This window comes from Rhinolophus sinicus, chromosome 18 (assembly GCF_057876585.1).
Source record: "Rhinolophus sinicus isolate RSI-liver-muscle chromosome 18, RSI-T2T, whole genome shotgun sequence".
NCBI lineage: Eukaryota > Metazoa > Chordata > Mammalia > Chiroptera > Rhinolophidae > Rhinolophus > Rhinolophus sinicus.
In genome coordinates, this window is record NC_142518.1 from 9,772,128 (window position 1) to 9,789,006 (window position 16,879).

At 45.6% G+C, this 16,879-nt stretch overlaps 1 protein-coding gene across 8 annotated transcripts in view; it reads left to right on the top strand.

Annotated features, from left to right (window-relative positions):
• CA5B (carbonic anhydrase 5B) overlaps positions 1-16,879 on the top strand; it is a 55,974-nt gene that overhangs the window by 20,805 nt on the left and 18,290 nt on the right. The window contains exons 1-2 of one of the 8 annotated variants that reach the window (XM_088795284.1): positions 4,782-4,893; positions 13,019-13,212. The exons of 3 other annotated variants lie outside the window; for them this stretch is intronic. In XM_088795284.1, the coding sequence (XP_088651410.1) occupies positions 13,071-13,212 (142 nt within the window). In that variant the 5' untranslated portion in view covers positions 4,782-4,893; positions 13,019-13,070. Of the gene's footprint in view, positions 1-4,781; positions 4,894-5,150; positions 5,280-5,392; positions 5,547-13,018; positions 13,213-16,879 lie in introns of those variants that run through there. 4 more of the 8 variants (XM_074323948.2, XM_074323947.2, XM_074323950.2 and 1 more) reach the window with 4 other exon arrangements.

Consider the following 16,879-nt stretch of genomic DNA (forward strand, 5'->3'; position numbering starts at 1 on the left):
CTGTGCAGCGTACATTCACCATCTTACACTAGTACTAATGCTTGGTCCTTGCACTTGATAAGTACTCAAAGGTTCCTTTTAATAATAATGTTCAATTACAGATTTTTGATTAAAAATGGATTTTGTGTAACTTTGGATGGATCACATGGTTCCAAAAGAACTAGCTAGAAAATAAGAATAATTGATGATAGGATTAAAAAATTCTTAGTAAGACTTATTTATATTCCTCGTGGCCCATGAGTATTGGTTTGGTGAATATAACTGAATTGATTAATCTTAATCATAAACTGGATTTCTAAGAAGCCTAAAACTGTTGAGAAGGAAGTGTCTTGAGGTACATTACATTTTTGTTCTCTTAAACAGAAAGAAAAAAAAAAGCACTTTCAGGATCTATCATAAACAAGGCTTTGGGATATTTTTTGTCTTCATCCTGATATTTTATGCTCTATTTTAAGATGAGAAAATCTTACGAAACTAGGATGTTCAAAAGGCTCATCAAGGGGCAGCCGGGTGGCTCAGTTGGTTAGAGCGCCGGCTCTCAACAACAAGGTTGCCTGTTCAATTCCCGCATGGGATGGTGGGCTGCGCCCCCTGCAACTAAGATTGAAAACGGCGACTGGACTTGGAGCTGAGCTGCACCCTCCACAACTGGATTGAAGGACAATGACTTGGAGCTGAGGGGCCCTGGAGAAACACACTATTCCCCAATAAAATAAAAAATTCCAAAAAGAAAGGCACATCAAATTTGGTAGGATAATTAACAGCCATAACCATTATGAACTTTGACTTATTTTTTTACAGGCTAACATTCTTTTTTACTTCCGTGAAAGTTGATTACTACTGCTTGGAAACAAAAATTAAACAAACTGAGTGTAATTTTTCCAATGTTATATTCCTAAAGTGGGAATTTAAAGGCCACTCACTTCAATGGATGTGCCTATCTGTGTGTCTCATCCTGGTAACAGAGACCAATAAATCATAATGAGTTCCATGTTGTAAAAGCGAGATTCTACTGAGTCTTCTGATATTTTCTCCTAGATGTTTAATTATTTACACTGCTTCGTGGATGTTACATTGAAAGTTTTTCATGGTCTTGGCACATAATGCTTATTTTTCTAGGCTAAAATTTTTGCAGCCATGCATGGAATAGGATTTTTGGTCTTAAATCACCTATTAGGCTGCCTGTTGGAGTTTACCCAGAAGTGTTTTGCCCTGCCCATATGTATTTTCTCTGCCAGCCACCCTTTATAACGAGGCGGAGGGGGCATCTGGCCACTGTGGTTACATGCTCTTGTTTTCGTAACAGCACATTAAACTACCCTCCTCCTGGTTGATATACAAAGTATATGAGTTAATCAATATCTCAAAGTGTCTGCCCTGAAGTTTTGGCCAGCGACAATGACCTTGTATTCTCTACCACATACAGTAATTCTCAACAGCCCAATAATTAGAAATGTCACTTTTAGAGGACTGTAAAAGACCTCTATTTACAAAGCAGAGTTGTTGGATAAGTTGTTGCTCACAGCCACTCATCCATCCTGCAATGTTAATCAATCACAGCACTTTTTCCTTCTGAGTGTGGATTCAGCCACAAAACTTCCCAGCATAATTATTCAGGAAGCTTCTATGAATGAATCAGGGTTGACATGCAAGTTGAAACCTACTTGTCATCCTGGGTAACAGCAATCTAAATGCTACCCTGGATTAGGCCAGACCATTCAGGACTTGTGTACTTCACTCAGTTGAACTGGAAAGCTTGGATAGTCCATAGCACTGATTTAATGCACTGTGCTCTGTGATTGTTTTAGGTTGGTGCAAAAGTAATTGCGGTTTTTGCAATTTAACCTTTTAAACTGCAATTACTTTTGCACCAACCTAATAGCAATGGTTTCCACTGACAGGAATGGTGTGTAATTCCTTATGAGACTTATTTCCCACTTAGCTCACATCATTTTATAAGGAATCAGGATTTCTCTTGGTACTAAAAGTCAAGAAAAACTGTACTCAATCAAACAAAAGCCCTAGCTTTTATATCTTATGAACACTGGAAGACCTTAAAATGATTGTCATTCTCTCTTATGATGAGCACTCAGAAGCTTACAGTCAAATCTCTGGCCACCTTTAACAAGGACAATTTCCTCTGCAGTCACAAGAAAAAAGTTCAGGATCCAGTGGCTTGCCTATTTGTTTATTTAAGTTCCCCTTTCCTGATTCCTTCAACTATGTATTTTATTCAGTATTGTCTGTATTTTCATAAGTTGTATGAAATCATTTGTGCAAGAAATAAGCTATTGCTAACTACATAAAAATTAACACACTAACTTACACAGTCTGTATTTGGTCTCATTTCCTGTTTTTTTTTTTTTGTTTGTTTGTTTTTAAGGCAAGAAATGAATGACATTTGAAACATTTTACATAAATGAAGCAGAATTCTCAGGGTCAGAGTGAGCCTCATGAAAGCCTTCTGTTGGAAAGTGGTTCTTTTCTCTGTGTTCCTTCTAGTACAACATTTGTGAATGTTCCCACTGTCTTCAAGGCAGAAATGGAAGGGAGGGTGGGAAGGGAAGAGAAGGGAATTAATATATGATCCTAAAATCTTTAGTGCTGGTTATGAAGAATTATATGTAGCCAATCGTGCTACTATGGAGGGAAAAAGTGTAGCTCTCTACATGAGTTAAAGGGGCATACATTCAATAAAGATCTGTTGAGAATTTATTGTGTAAGGGGTTGTAGTAAGTATGAAAATGGCCTCCTATGTTTTCTGCCCAAAGATATTCTTACTAATCAGATCAGGAAGACTTGTGGTTACTGTCAAATGACAGAACTAAAACAATGTAGTAACGAGTTTGATGTCCTTTATTCAAGGGAAAACAACCCGTGGACTGGGTAGGCAGTCCAGTGCGTCACACGCGGAGCACTCTTCCCGAGGGATTTTGGGCAGGAGGGAGTTTTATAGAATATTAGAGGAGGCAAGGCGGAAACAGGGCGGGATGGGCTAGGAGGTCGGGGTTTTTCTTGTAAGGCTAGCAGGCCCTGCTTTCTAGGGTGAGGTGAGCCAGCTAAAGCTGGGTGGGAGGACTGTGATTGGTGGTTAGGTTTCCTGGACAAGTGTGTCCTGTAGGTGCAGGCTGCGTCAGGTTTAGGTTTGTGATGCGGGCCGGGCCACTGGGGTGGCCCCCATTTTATGAGTCCTTATACACAAATCAACTTTATCATTACCAAATCCTTTTCCATCTATCAACCCCATTAACATTCCTTCCTTTCTTGTCATTTTTTTGTTGTATCAAAACTCAAGTTGGGGCAACTTCAGGCTGTAAGCTCCTGTGGCTTGTCTTATTTGTCACTGAAATATAGTACCTGAAATATGGATGAATGAATGAGTGACTGAATGGCTAATGGAGAGAGTCCTTCCCTCAGAAGTGCTTGTTCAGAGATTTCTGGACAGGGAAGAAAGCTGGTTATGACCTCTTCAATTTTTTTTTTCTTCTGGACCCAAAGTTGTAAACAGAACAAGTATAGCATGGGTACTAGACTTATCTGGGTGATCACTTCCTAAATTATATAAATGTCTAATTACTATGTTGTACACCTGAAACTAAATAATATTGTAGGTCAACTGTAATTGAAAAATAAAAAAATATATATTTTGAAAAACATCTGTGGCCCACCTTAAACAACTGTCTTAGATCTGATGGCCTGTATACTTACGTGCTAATCTGAACATTGGCTGCATTATTCTCCATCCATTAAGTCCCCCTTTCCCTGGCTCCTTCAACTATTTATTTTATCTAGTAATGTCTGTATTTTAGTAAGCTGCCTCCAATCGTTTATGGAAGAAGGTGAGGTAGAACTAACTACAAAAATCAACTCTAAGTTATGTAGGCTGTATTTGGACCAATTTTTGTGGTTAATTTTCCAGGCAGAATTATGACAGTTGAAACATTTTATAAATGAGGTGAGGTTCTCAGGGTCAGGATGTTCTATTGAAGCTTGTTCTTTTCTTTGTTCCTTCTAGCACAACATTTTTTTCCCCAGTATAATTCGCTTTTTAATGAGAACAAAGTGTATAAATGATAGAACGCCACCACCATGTAGCGCAACATTTTGAATGTTCCTACTGTCTTCAAGGCTGAAATTGAATGGAGGGTGAGAAGAAAAAGTAACTAAATATGGTATCATAAAAGTTTTGTTGTGGGCATATGAAGAAATAACAGTAGCATATCTTACTGCTAGGAAGGGAAATTTATCTTTCTACACATGTGAAAAGGGTAAATATTCAATGAAGATTTATTGAGAATTTATTATGTAAAGAAGTGTACTAAGTCCTATAAATGTTGTTTCCTATGTTTGCTACCCAAAAATATTCCTACTAATGAAATCAAGAAGACCTGTGGGTACCAAATCCTTTTCCACTTTTCCCTTGCCACATCTTTAATGTTCTTGTCATTTCTTGTCACATCTGAACTCAAGTTGGGTTAACTTCAAACTATAAGCTCGTTGAGACTTGTCAAGGGAGCCCGTACTAAAAAAATAAGTATGATTTGAATGGATGAATCAGATTTCTGTACAGGGGTGGAAAGGCATAACCTCTTCCCATTTTTCTTGTGGACCCAGAGTTGTAAATGGAGAGAGTAAGGCTAGCAGAGTCATCTCTGAGCGCATGCAAGGCTGCAACCAGAGTTTCAATCTAAATGTGTTGCCTCGCCAGGCCCTAGACTGCAAGAGTTCTACTGAATGCCTAGGAAAGTTCATCTGCAGGAGACGTCAGGAAATACGGGAGTTTTGTTCACGCCACTCATCTGCCTAAACTTGATGGTCGGCTGAGGGACTAGAAGGAACATCGGTACACAGTTCGAGTTCAGAGGACGTGAAAACTGGCTCGAAGAAACTCGGGTAATGTGGACATGAAAACTAGCAGGAAGGAACACAGTTGCCTGATCCGTGAAGCGTTTGCGTTTCCCTACTGAGCAACCTGCTCTCAGTATATCGGCTTGATGTTTGGAAGTGGGAAAAACCCTAGGAAAGTCATTTTTTTAGACTAGGCTCTTAAGCCTGCAGTCTGATTTCACCCGACAAAATTACGCCAGCGCTCAGTTCCCGGGCGGGGGAGGGTTTCTCTAGAGACAAGTTGGGGGGCCGCCCACAAGACAGCGAATTCCTGCGACCAAGTCCCGCTCGAGAAAGGGAGGGCAAGGGGCTTGGCCCTGCAGGAGGGGCGGAGCCCGAGGGGCGCGCGGGGACGTCAACAAGGTGGAAGAACGGGCCCTGGCGGAGCTCAGGTGCGTGGCCCGCTGAGAGGGGCGTGGCTGTGGCGGGAGGCGAGTGGCCAGGCCTAGGAGCAGAGAGGGGCACTGTCTGGAGTGGCGTGATCAGGGCAGCAATTAAGGACGTGGAGGGGGAGTGATCATACATATGGGGCGTGGCCTAGAGGGGAGGTGCGTGGCCCGTGGGACGTGACGGGGGCGTGGCTATGATGGCTAAGCTTGCGAGCCGCGGTTCGGGAGTGGAGCCAGCCGCAAGGTTCGTGCTGTTGCGAAAACACTCAGGTAAGGGCGGGCGGCCGAGTGGAATGGGGGCTACCATAGGGGCTGGCCGACTCCGGGAGGGCCAGGACCCTCCTCACACAACCCCGCCCCGCTGCTGTCGGAGCCGCGACAGCTGTTTGCGAGTATTGCTGGGGTCCCGGCGGGGCGTCCCATGGTCTGGGAGGCTGGTAGGGCATCGCCCTTCCCCTGCTCCCGCAGCCCTCTTATTCTATGGGAGTCACCAACCAGATGGCTGCACTTTATGGTTATTTGCACTTAACAGGAAAACAGCTGCCCCGGGGGATTTGTGCGGGGAGTGAGGGCTTTTCCTTAGGAGGGAGTGTTGCCAGGGCTGGTTGGATGCGAGTAACTCTAGAAAGTCCAACGTGCTGTGTAATAGCTGGAGCCGGTTAAGGGCTGCACATCTGAGATTGCAGTTCCACGAGCCGAGGCGCCGCAAGCGGGACTGACTTGGGTAGGCGTTGTATTTCTTCCCTCCCTTCCCTCCAGGGCTGGAGGAGTCACAGCCACCCCGAAGGCAAGGGATGAGCACCACAGTTCTGTCTGGGGGACAAATCTCAGCCTTCTCAGCTCAGAAATTCCTTCTGGCCGTTTTGTTTTGTTCCCCGCCCCAGAATTGGAGGAAAACCTCCCAAATACAAACATTGACGGCTGTGAGTCTTTGTGGCATTCAGTGTTCAATGCTACTGCCTTGAGGTTGGTGGCAACTCGTTGACTTTCATGTAAGTCCTTCCCTCCCGTGTTTTTTAACTGGGAAAGTTTGAGAGGTACACGAAATTAATGTGTGCACCTTGATATGGATAGAATTTGTTCTCTCCCAGCCACTGAAAACCACGTTGCTTTCTGCTTCCCCTACTTCTTTTACTGATAATCGGCCATCTTCACTCTGCTATTAAAAGCCTTGCTGGAATATGGATAGTAGCCAGATTTCTCTGGTGAGGGAAACTGCCCCAGACCCTACCCGTGACCTGCCTCTGCACATCCATCAGAAGAGCGGTCACTGTTATCGGGTATGGTGGAGAGGGAAAACCTTTCAGCTATCTAGGGCCTTCCTCCTTTACTCAGGTAATTTTACATCAGTACCAGGACTGAAATTCAGCAAAAGGCCAAGAGCAGCAGGCACCATTCTCTGTACTGTTCATACCTTCCTGGAGCCGGGTGAAAGGCTGTGAAGGCTCACAGTTGGAACGCAATAAAGATTGAGTGAATTGTGAGTGATTGAATGAGCATGAATATTGCGGAAATCTGATGGAAGGGAGATAATGCATTTCATCTCATGGGCCGCCCGGGGGCAGTTAGTTGCAGCACATGAAGCAGTTACTAGAAATGTATTTTGAAACTTTTGGCAACCCCAGATTAGAAACATACTCAGAAAAAAAAGTGGGTGAGAGGAAGAAGATGAGCTTTCCCAGTGAAGACATGGAAACAACTTCTAATTTAAATCAAGAGAATTGCAAGATCCTGGCTTTCTTTCTATATCAGGAGGTGAGAAAATGGGTCAATCTGATAAGAATCAAGGAATTTTTGTCAGTTGTAGTAACCTTTAGTAAGTGATTTTTTCTGTCTTTTTTTGCATAAGTATAAATGGCTTGATTAGGCTGAGTTCAAATTGTCACTTAATAAGTACATGATTTATGAATGACTCTTTCAAGGCTTTCAGAATCTGTTTTCACACATTTCTAAGTCTGCCAAACAGCAGATAAGACGAGTTAGTAAAATCCAAGGACATACATACATAGTGACAGCAAAGGCGTGTAGTACAGAAAACTTAGCCTTCCTGGACCTCATCCAGCCCATGGTTCTGTAAAAATTAAACAACTACTTCAAAATTGAGTCAAGCTGTCATTCCAAAGGAACTGCCTTGCATGTCTTATTCAAACCTGTGGAATGTTAAAACTGGGCTGATAACCTTTGGACTGGGCCTAAAACAGCACTGTATCCCAAACTGCTTCCAAACATAATAGGAAAGGAGACATGACTACCTGACTGCAAATGAAAGACATTCTTTAAATTAGCATCACTATGTTAGCTTATCTGCATCTATAGAAATTCCTTCCTTAGCTTATTAACACCCATAGAAATGCCTTCTATTCCTGTGCTTATCCCCCTTCCCATTTTCCTTAAAAACCCCTTACATTCACCTCCTAATCTGAACACTAATTGGGCTTCTGCCTGAGTCAGTGCTGCCTGAATAGCTATTATTCTGAATCAAATAAATGCTTGTTGCCTTTCACTTTTCAGCCTTTTATTTTTAGGTTAACATTCCCAGCAGTTCCAGCTTTAAGGATAGACTTAAGAAAGAACAGATTATCTGTGAAATCCGATAATGTATGGTAGTAGTACATCTTTATGTATTATGTTTGATAACTATACATTATTTCTGGTTTCCGAAGCTTGGGTTTATGGGGTCCTGAGAAAGTTTCAATAACCACCTCTCAATAAATTATAACATTTTAATGTAACAGAGGGGGTTGGCTTTAGGCTTGAGTATAACCTCGTATATTGTTACAGGTATTGTAGCCTAGCATTAGCCAAATTGAGTTTCTGTTTATTTGGATTTTCCTGGAACCCTCCTCACCCCTGACCTTCCAGGCTCCTTCCTTAATAGCCTTTGACTGCTCCTTCTTCATCTCTTGGCCTCCTAATGACTCCATGTTGTCAGGCTCCCTCAACACACCTATTATTCCTGGGGGAGGGGTTTCCATCTCTAGCCTCATGACCCCTGCCTGCACCCGAGCTGTATTGCCAACTCCCCTCCTAGACCTTTCCTCTCAGCTGTCCCTTGCAGCTCAAATCCACTATGGAAGTGGAGGAAGAGTGCCATCTTTCCCTTCCCACCTGCTCCGTGTGCGGGTTTCCGTTTCTCTGTTCAGGGATTCATTTTCTCATTCTACCACCAGCATCGTCCATCTGTAACACCACGAGGCCTTCCTCAACGACTTCCCTTTTCTCCCCTCCAGTTCAGTGCAAACCCATGTTTTGTTTTGTTTTGTTTTGTTTTGTTTTGTTTTGTTTTGTTTTGTTTTACCAAAATGGTGATCTCTTCAATACCAGATACCTTGTCCATCTCTGCTGCCACTGCCCGGTTCGGTGCTTCATTTTCTCCACTTGGATTGTGGGAATTTCATTTGAGATTCCACATGCCCAAATCTGAGTACTGATTTCCCACCCAAAACCTGTCCCACACACTGTTGTCCTCATGTCAGTTCATGGCAACTTTGTTCTTCCAGTTGCTTCGGCCACGAATCTTCCAGGCATCCTGGACGCCCTTTTTGTGCGTCCTACTGGCTGTATTTCCAAGGTACAGCCCAAGCACTTCTCACCACCACCACTGCGACGTCCTTACTTCCGGCCCCTGGATTATCCTGAATGTTCTCCCTGCTTCCTTCCTGCCTCCCATCCTACTCCATTTCCAGTGGGGCACCCGAATGATCTTGTAGAAATACAAATCGGGTTTTGTCCCTCCTCTGCTCTAAAACTGCATTGTGTCCCCATTTCTCTTCGAGCAGTGGTTCCCAATTAGAGGTGATCCCCCTTCTCCAAAGGACATCTGCAATGTCTGGAGATGCTTTTGGTTGTCACTGTTGGAGGGAGGGTGCCACTGGCATCTAGTGGCTAGAGCCCAGGGACACTGCTAAACCTCCTACAGCGCACAGGACAGCCCCTAAACCACAGTTGTCTGATCAGAAATGTCAACAATGCCGAGAGTGAGAAATCTCAGTTAAAGAAAGAACCTTTACAGGGGCCTAGAAATCTCCTTATTTCGCATCCAGTACCTCTCGACCTCGTCTCCTGCTGCCGTCTTCCTGGTTCTGTCCACGCCTGCCATATTGGCCTCGTTGCCCCTTGTATGTGCCGCACACACTCCCACCTCACATCCTGTGCACAGCAGCTAATTCCCGCTGCCAGGAGCACCCTTCCCCCGATAGCCATCGATCGCATTCCTTTACCTCCTTCAAGTCTTTGCTCAAATTTCACCTTCTCAATAAGACCTCCCCTGAGCAATTTATTTAAAAATCCAACCCGCCCTTCTCAGTGGACTCCAAATTCATCTTCTGTTCTGCTTTCCACTGACATATTTTAATGTAATTCTCTCTACAACTGTCTGTTATTAAATTCTCATTTGTTGTCTGTCTCCCGCGACTAGAATGTGCGTTCCACGAGGGCAGAGACTTTGCTTGGTTCCCCAGTGAACCTAGAAATGTGTCTGGCGTGTATGAAATGCCCTGGAGGTCAGTGCCAGCCTCCCTGCGCCAGCTCAGCCTCCTCGGGGCTTTCCTGCTGGCTCTGGAGCTAGGTGGTGACGGGCCTCACCCTCACTGGCCCCTTGAGTCGGCCAGGAGCATGCCTGCTCATCTGCACCGCTCCCTTCCTGGTCAGGCCTGCCGTTGGCCTTGTCTTATCACCACCTCCTCTTTGAAGGACAAACCGGCGCGTCCCTTCTGTTGAGTATACATTGTAGTTGGCACTGTGTCCCCGGGAATTACTAAGTCTCTTTTTTTATCTAGATTGTACGCAAGAAAGGACTCCTTTTCCACATATTTGCCCACCTCCCCCTGACGCTGAGACTGATTACTGAATAAACCCAGGTTCTGCTTTTGCAACCTCTGTTGTCCTCTCTGGCCTTGGCTCCTAGGCCCCCCCCCCCCCAATGTCCTCATCAGGCTGACATTACTGCTGTCCATCGCTCTGCCTTTGCCCCTCCTGTTAAAATTGTCTCTCTCCTACGACACATGGTCCGATTCACCACCTCTTGATACTTAGAGCCTCTGCCCCATGTTCTCATTAAGTCAGGGCTGTCAATACGTCTGGCTTTGATGAAGCATTTGTTTAATTATGTGAAATGAAATAAGGAAGACGCAGGAGAAATACATGATTCCACTTATACGAAGTGTGTACATAGGCAAATGCATAGACAGAATGTAGAATAGAGGTTACTAGAGTTTGGGGGTCAGGAGCAATGGGGAGTTACTGTGTCATGGGTAGAACATGTAGGGGATGATGAAAAAGTTTGGGGTATAGACAGTGGCGATGGGTACACAAGGTTGTGAATGTATTAGACGCCACTGAATTAAACACGTAAAACAAGGTAAAAGTTATAAACATTTTGTATATTTCACCACAATAAAAAAGGTAACTAAAAATCCCAGGAATTATTTGTTTAAATAGTTATTGCTTGCACATTGCCAGCTTGTGGCAATGGGGGAAACATGACTTCCATCTTTACTCGGCACACTGCTTTGCATGAGACAGTCAGTCGCTCATTATTCAAGTCAGACAGAGAAAGAAGAACGGAATGAAGGCACATTCTGACATACCTGCTCCCTCCACAATGCATACATTAGAAACACGCACCTAAAACTATGGACAGAAGTGATTAACTTGCTTTGAGAATTTCCAACACTTTTTGGCAGGGAAAACCTACTTTAGGTGTCAGTGGCCTAAACCTCAGGTAGGGAGTTAGGCCTGCAGGTGAGAAGCCTCCGTGGGCTTCACGAACTCCCTACGTACGGTCCCCTTTCATGTGGTGACGCGAATCTCCAGTCCCCGAGGTCAGTGTGTTCACTGCTAGGTGATGACAGTGGAGCACACGGCCCCGGACTGGGAGGCTGACTCCTTGTCACACCTCACGTACAATCCGGGCACGTGGTTTGTTAATGGCTAATTCATTATAAAGCGTTCTGCCTGGAGCCCTCAGTTGTTCCTTTCAGGGTAGTAAGCGGAAGTAACTGCTTCCTGCTTTCAGTGGACACACCGCAGGTACAATTCTCCCCTTTCCTTGGGTCTGGCCTTCCCTCTAGCTCCGATCTGGCGGGGAGCATGGGGAGCACGGCAGCAGAACGGGGGAGAAGAGCTACTTCACAGCCAGTTAATCGCAGGGAAGTAGATGAAGAGGGGAGGGTGAAATCAGACCGTGTGCCTCCTTTCTCTTCCTTGCTGGGGATCCTGAGGTGCTGTTTTGTATCTTACACTCTTCTTGCAAAGATGATGTGAATGATACGGTTCAAGTGTGCCAGTGACCTGTGTTTAGTGCCCTCTCCGTTTCTGTTTTGTGCCTGTTGGCACCTGCCCTCCCCCGGCATTGCCACACTGTGGAAAGGCCTCGAGGAACCCGGAGGCACACCGAGGAGGCACTAACAGCTGCTGAGAACCGGATTGGTGTGTTTCCCTTCCCCACGATGCTATTTTCTTATTCAGCAACACAAAATGGACCGTGTGAAAGAGTTCACTCAGGAGCGATAGAACGTTCACAATGTTGTTCAACTACCAACTCTATCTAGCCCCAAAACGATTACATCACCCCAAAAGAAAATCCTGTACCCATTTATCACCTAGTCCCTATCTCCCCCTCCCTGCCACCCCTGGCCACCACCAAACTGCTCTCTCTGTCTAGGTTTCCCTTTTCTAAGTATGTCGTGTGAATGTTATCCTACCATATGTGACCTTTTGTGTCTGGCTTCGTTCACTTGGCATCGTGGTTTGTAGGGTCATCCACGTGGAGCATGGGTCGGGGCTTCCTTTTCGTGCCCTTGTTCATCTTAGCATCCCACACCCAACACAGTGCCGGGAGCAAAGGAAACAGCAGTACCTGCTGAAAGGAAAATGATGACTGGCGGAATTGTCATCCCTGTGAGACCAGGATAGGTCCATATTCGGAGAGGTTCCTCTCTCAGATCAGGCAGAACTTTGGGGGGCCTTCAGATCTTATCGGGAGGATATGGGACCCTCCTCTTAGAAGACAAGCACTTAAAATAAAAGTGTTTCCAAAGTATTAATAACCCACACACGGGTGGTGGCGGCACGTAGGGAAAGGAGAAACTCTCAATACCGCGAACATGCCGGCAGTCACTTCATAGTTCTTGGTTCATGAAATGAGGGTCCGCATCTTTTCCATCACCAAGGAAGCCGACTCAGGTCATCAAGCAGCCATCACGTACCAGGCTCCGTGTCCCTAAGAGATGCAGCTGTGACCGAGACAGACTCAGTCGCTAACACGGGCTTAGATACTAAGGAGATGGAGTCACGAATTACATTCCTGGCGAGGGATTGACTTCATCTGTGACGAGCACCGTGACCAAGGAGAGGCCACTGGGCTCAGCAAGAGAGGAGACAGGCGAGGGAGGCTTCTAGACAATGATGGTGGATGTGATCATCAGAGGGTGGGTAGGAATGCCCCAGGCCGTGAGGCAGGGAGGGTGGGCCAGGGAGGGAGGCAGCGTCCGACGTGGAAAAACTGAAGTCCATGTGGCTTGTGTGCAGGCTGGAGCAGAAAGTGGACGGGACCGCCAGCAGATGGGTCTGTCGTCCTAGGCTGACCAGTGAGTTTGAGGAAAATGGATAAACGATTGGCTCTCCCTAGGGCCCCCCCCCCCATGGCGTGTATCCATAGTCTGAATGTTGTGCTAATGAGAGGTCTCCACGTGATCGTCAGTGCCTACAGCTGACAGCTTCTCCTCCTGTCCTGCCTCTAGGTTACTGGGTTCCTGCTAGTCCTTCGGGAGCTGATCAAGGTTTCGGCCAAACATGGGGGTGATGAATGGCCTGAGGGTCATTCTTCAAGGCTCTCCATACAAATGGCTGTGGAGAAGGTTCCAGCTTCCGAGGTCTGTGCCAGCGAGGCCCTGCAGCCTCTACACCTGCACGTACAAAACCCGGAACCGAGCCCGTGAGTACACGGCTGCCTTAAAGGGCAGGAGGCTTGTTGCGGCGTAAGAATGATGCGTGTTTAGGACTTGTAGATAGGATGTCAGTGGCATTCCAGGGGGGCTATTAGGCCTTAAGACTGAGAATTAACTACTTGTTTCTCTACTTGTCCTCTGCCATCAATGCGGAAAGTTCTTTTCCCCAGCTTTCCTCACATAATTGCAATACAACGTGTAAGTCTGAGGTGTACAAAGTGGCGATTTAATCCACATATATACTGTCAAATGATTAGGCACAGTTAGGCTTAGAAAGGCCTTTCCTTGAACAGTTGTAACATGTTAAAATGATGTCACGCAGAAATAGCCCAAGGAAGATGTCCCCGTTCCAAGGACTTTGGAACCTGTTGTTTATGTTTCTTGTTAGCTGTCGTGTCTTCACTGAGGTTGATCCAGAGTGCGAACGATTTCTGTGCATGGTAACTTTCTGGAAGTTGCATATTCATGTTTGCAAGCAGCTCAGAAGAGTAGCCTCACACTCTGGCATCTTCCTTCCTGAGTTACAAATGGCGGTTACTTCTAGCTGGCCAGCTGGCCCAGTGTGTGTTCTGCTGTGGACACAGCACATCAAGTGAGCAGCAGATGCTTTTCCGGGACCCTCTCGCCTCATCCCGCTGCTGAAATCTGAGTTACCATCCATGTGTCCCCCGGGCAGCACTGCTGGCATAGGGTGGGTCCTTCTGTGTTGTGGGGGCTGTCTGTGCACTGTAGGATGTTGGATGGCATCCTTAAATGTCCCCGACATTCCTGAGTGTCCCCTGAGGGACGAAGTAGACCTGGTAAAGAAGCCGGCGTGCTAGGAGAGGGTAATGTGTGTGTGCTGGTGGAGAGGTGTCTCATGAAAGTCTAAGTATATTTTACACGTTTTCCACGTTTCGTCTTGAATTAACACAGGTTTTAAATATTGGCTTTCTTCAAAACCCTTGGTTTTTTAACCTTTCCTCCTCAGGGCTTATGCTCTTTGACCCCACATGCACCTAAGAAAAGGAATTCATTAGTAATGCTAATGTAGCCAGCCCACTACCTTGAAACTGCTTCATAAATGCATGTGTATTGAGAGTCTATTTTGTTTCCTGCAACACTGACTGTTCTCCTGAGCCTGAGCCGCTCTGGTTGCTGGGCGTGGCTTCCTACCAGGCGGCCTGCATCCTCCCCACACTGGCTCATTCTCACCACTGGCACTTTGCGGTCTAAGGCTTCAAGTGGAAAACAATTGTCACATTTATCTGGTTACCAAATTTCACTTTTTTTAACAGAGAGTTGAAAGGTAAGGTCTAAAATCCAGTATGCTCGTACCTTTGGGATCGTGTTGCTGCTTTTATGCCGGCAAAAAGCACAAAAACTGGTGGTGGCTTAGGGATGTGGGGGCCTCCTTGGAGGAATTTTCCACGTCAGATGTTCTTGTTTGTAAGTCACTAAGAAAAACATGAAAAAAAAGGGGAAGAAAAGAAAAACATGGCAGTCACCATTTGATTTTGTTTTGAGCTTTTTACACCATCCGTCCCTGTTCTCACCCGGGAGGATATTACGTTCCCTGCTGCCCTGCCTGGGTCACTGAGCACGTCTTGTTCTGATATCGTGGTATAAAGTCAGTAGTCATTGTTTCCGGGAGCTCAGGAGCCCAGAAGGCCGAGTGTTCACTTGTGACCAAGAATGACCCAAGAGTGTTGAGGCTTACAGAAGATAACTGGCAAGTTCTTCGCTGCGCCTGCCACCCTGCGAGTCTCCCTGTTGGCAGCTGCTTCTGGTACTGAGAGCGTTGTCACCACCGTCCCCTCGGGCTCGGCGCCTCTCTCCCGTGTCTCAGTCTGATCATTTTTTGGATTGGGTGAAGCAGAATAAGCTGTAAACGAAGGGAGAGGATATGGCACATTCAGGAAGCAGTATTTCACAGAGCTTAGGCTCCCTGAGTTACCGTCGCTCCCCACCCTCCCCCAAGTAAACCCTGGCTCTCAACTCAGATTGCTGTTTGCTGCTATCTCAACTAGCAGACAGTAAATATTGGCAGTCCTTGCTATGAGGACTGGTAAGATCAAATAAAGATAAAAGCCTTGCACCTATTACCCAAGATGGAAATAAAATCAGTTTCACTTAGTGTATTGTCTAGTGCAATTTAGCCTGATTGTCACATAAGAAACTTGAGGCATGAGATATTGGACCATGAGAACATACATTGAATGATGTTAATCCTTTTTTTTTTTTTTTTTTTTTTTAAGATTATATTGGGGAAGGGGAACAGGACTTTATTGGGGAACAGTGTGTACTTCCAGGACTTTTTTCCAAGTCAAGTTGTTGTCATTTCAGTCTTAGTTGTGGAGGGCGCAGCTCAGCTCCAGGTCCAGTTGCCGTTGTTAGTTGCAGGAGGCACAGCCCACCATCCCCTGCGGGAGTATATAAATTTATTAAAATTTTATGGCCAGGGGTGGCCGGTTTGCTCAGTTGGTTAGAACGTGGTGCTAATAACACCAGGGTTGCCCGTTGGATCCCTACATTGGCCCCTGTGAGCTGCGCCCCCCCCCTTAAAAAAAAAGTTTACGGCCACATGTGGCAGCACTTACACAGTGGAAATGTGCGTCGTCAGAGGACGTTCTGTTTCACGGGACTGGTCTACATTATAACTGAATCGAGTTAGAAAGTTCTTGTGTTGTTTCTCCCATTAATTGTGAAGAGCACAAATAAAGCCTGGACACATAGGACAGTAAGTCCTCACTTAATGTCATCGATAAGTTCTTGGAAACTGACTAGCCAGTTTCAGCATAGGCTACCTGACACGGACGAGAGTTAAGTTAGTATGGCATCTCTCTGTGCATCAAAGCGCCTGTGGTAAAATTGCTTTCCTTGGGTCCTTTTGCTTCAAGTCACAGTTTCTGAGAACCTATCTACTACGTTCAGTGTAAGTGCTGTATTGAAAAGCTTGTTCGCAATGTCTTCTTCACAAAGAATTCTGTGAATCCGCAGACAATAGCCCAGGACACCCAGACTGTGTTGTCTTTCAAATGGTCCTGAGAAACAGGGGACTGGTGAAGAGCCGCTTGGCAACCTAGTTAGGGCCTCGGGTATCTGCAGGCACGAGGCGCTAAGAAATAGCAGTGACCTGACCGCCAGGAAACGGGGGCTTGGTCTCCGTGCTGATGACCGCGCGTGTGTCTGTGGTTACCGGCTCAGCACCAAAGTGCCTTCTTCAGTCCTGATGCTCTAAGGAGGCGATGCGTGATTCTGTGCTCATCCTCAGCAAGGTCACCTGGGGGGTCCCTGTGTGTCCATGCAGTCACTGCGCTCTACTAGGATCGTCTTCTGTTAGGTGAGCAAATAGCACATCTCAACATGAAGGATAGTCCAGGGCAAGGCTCAGGAGTTGAAGCTCGTAAGCGCATGGAGTAGCTGTCCAGCAGATGAATGATTTCAGCCACAAAAGCGAGCCATACAAGCAATTCTATATTTTCTAATAACCACATTTTGAAAAGAACAAATAATATGTCAGTTACATCTCAGTGAAGGTGTGGGGAAACAGTAAATTTTGTTCATTTGTGGCATTCTAATATAGCAGATATATATAGGTGAAATATATAGGTGTAATTAATTTTACTAATATATTTTGTTTAACCCAATATATCCAAAATATTATCACTTTAA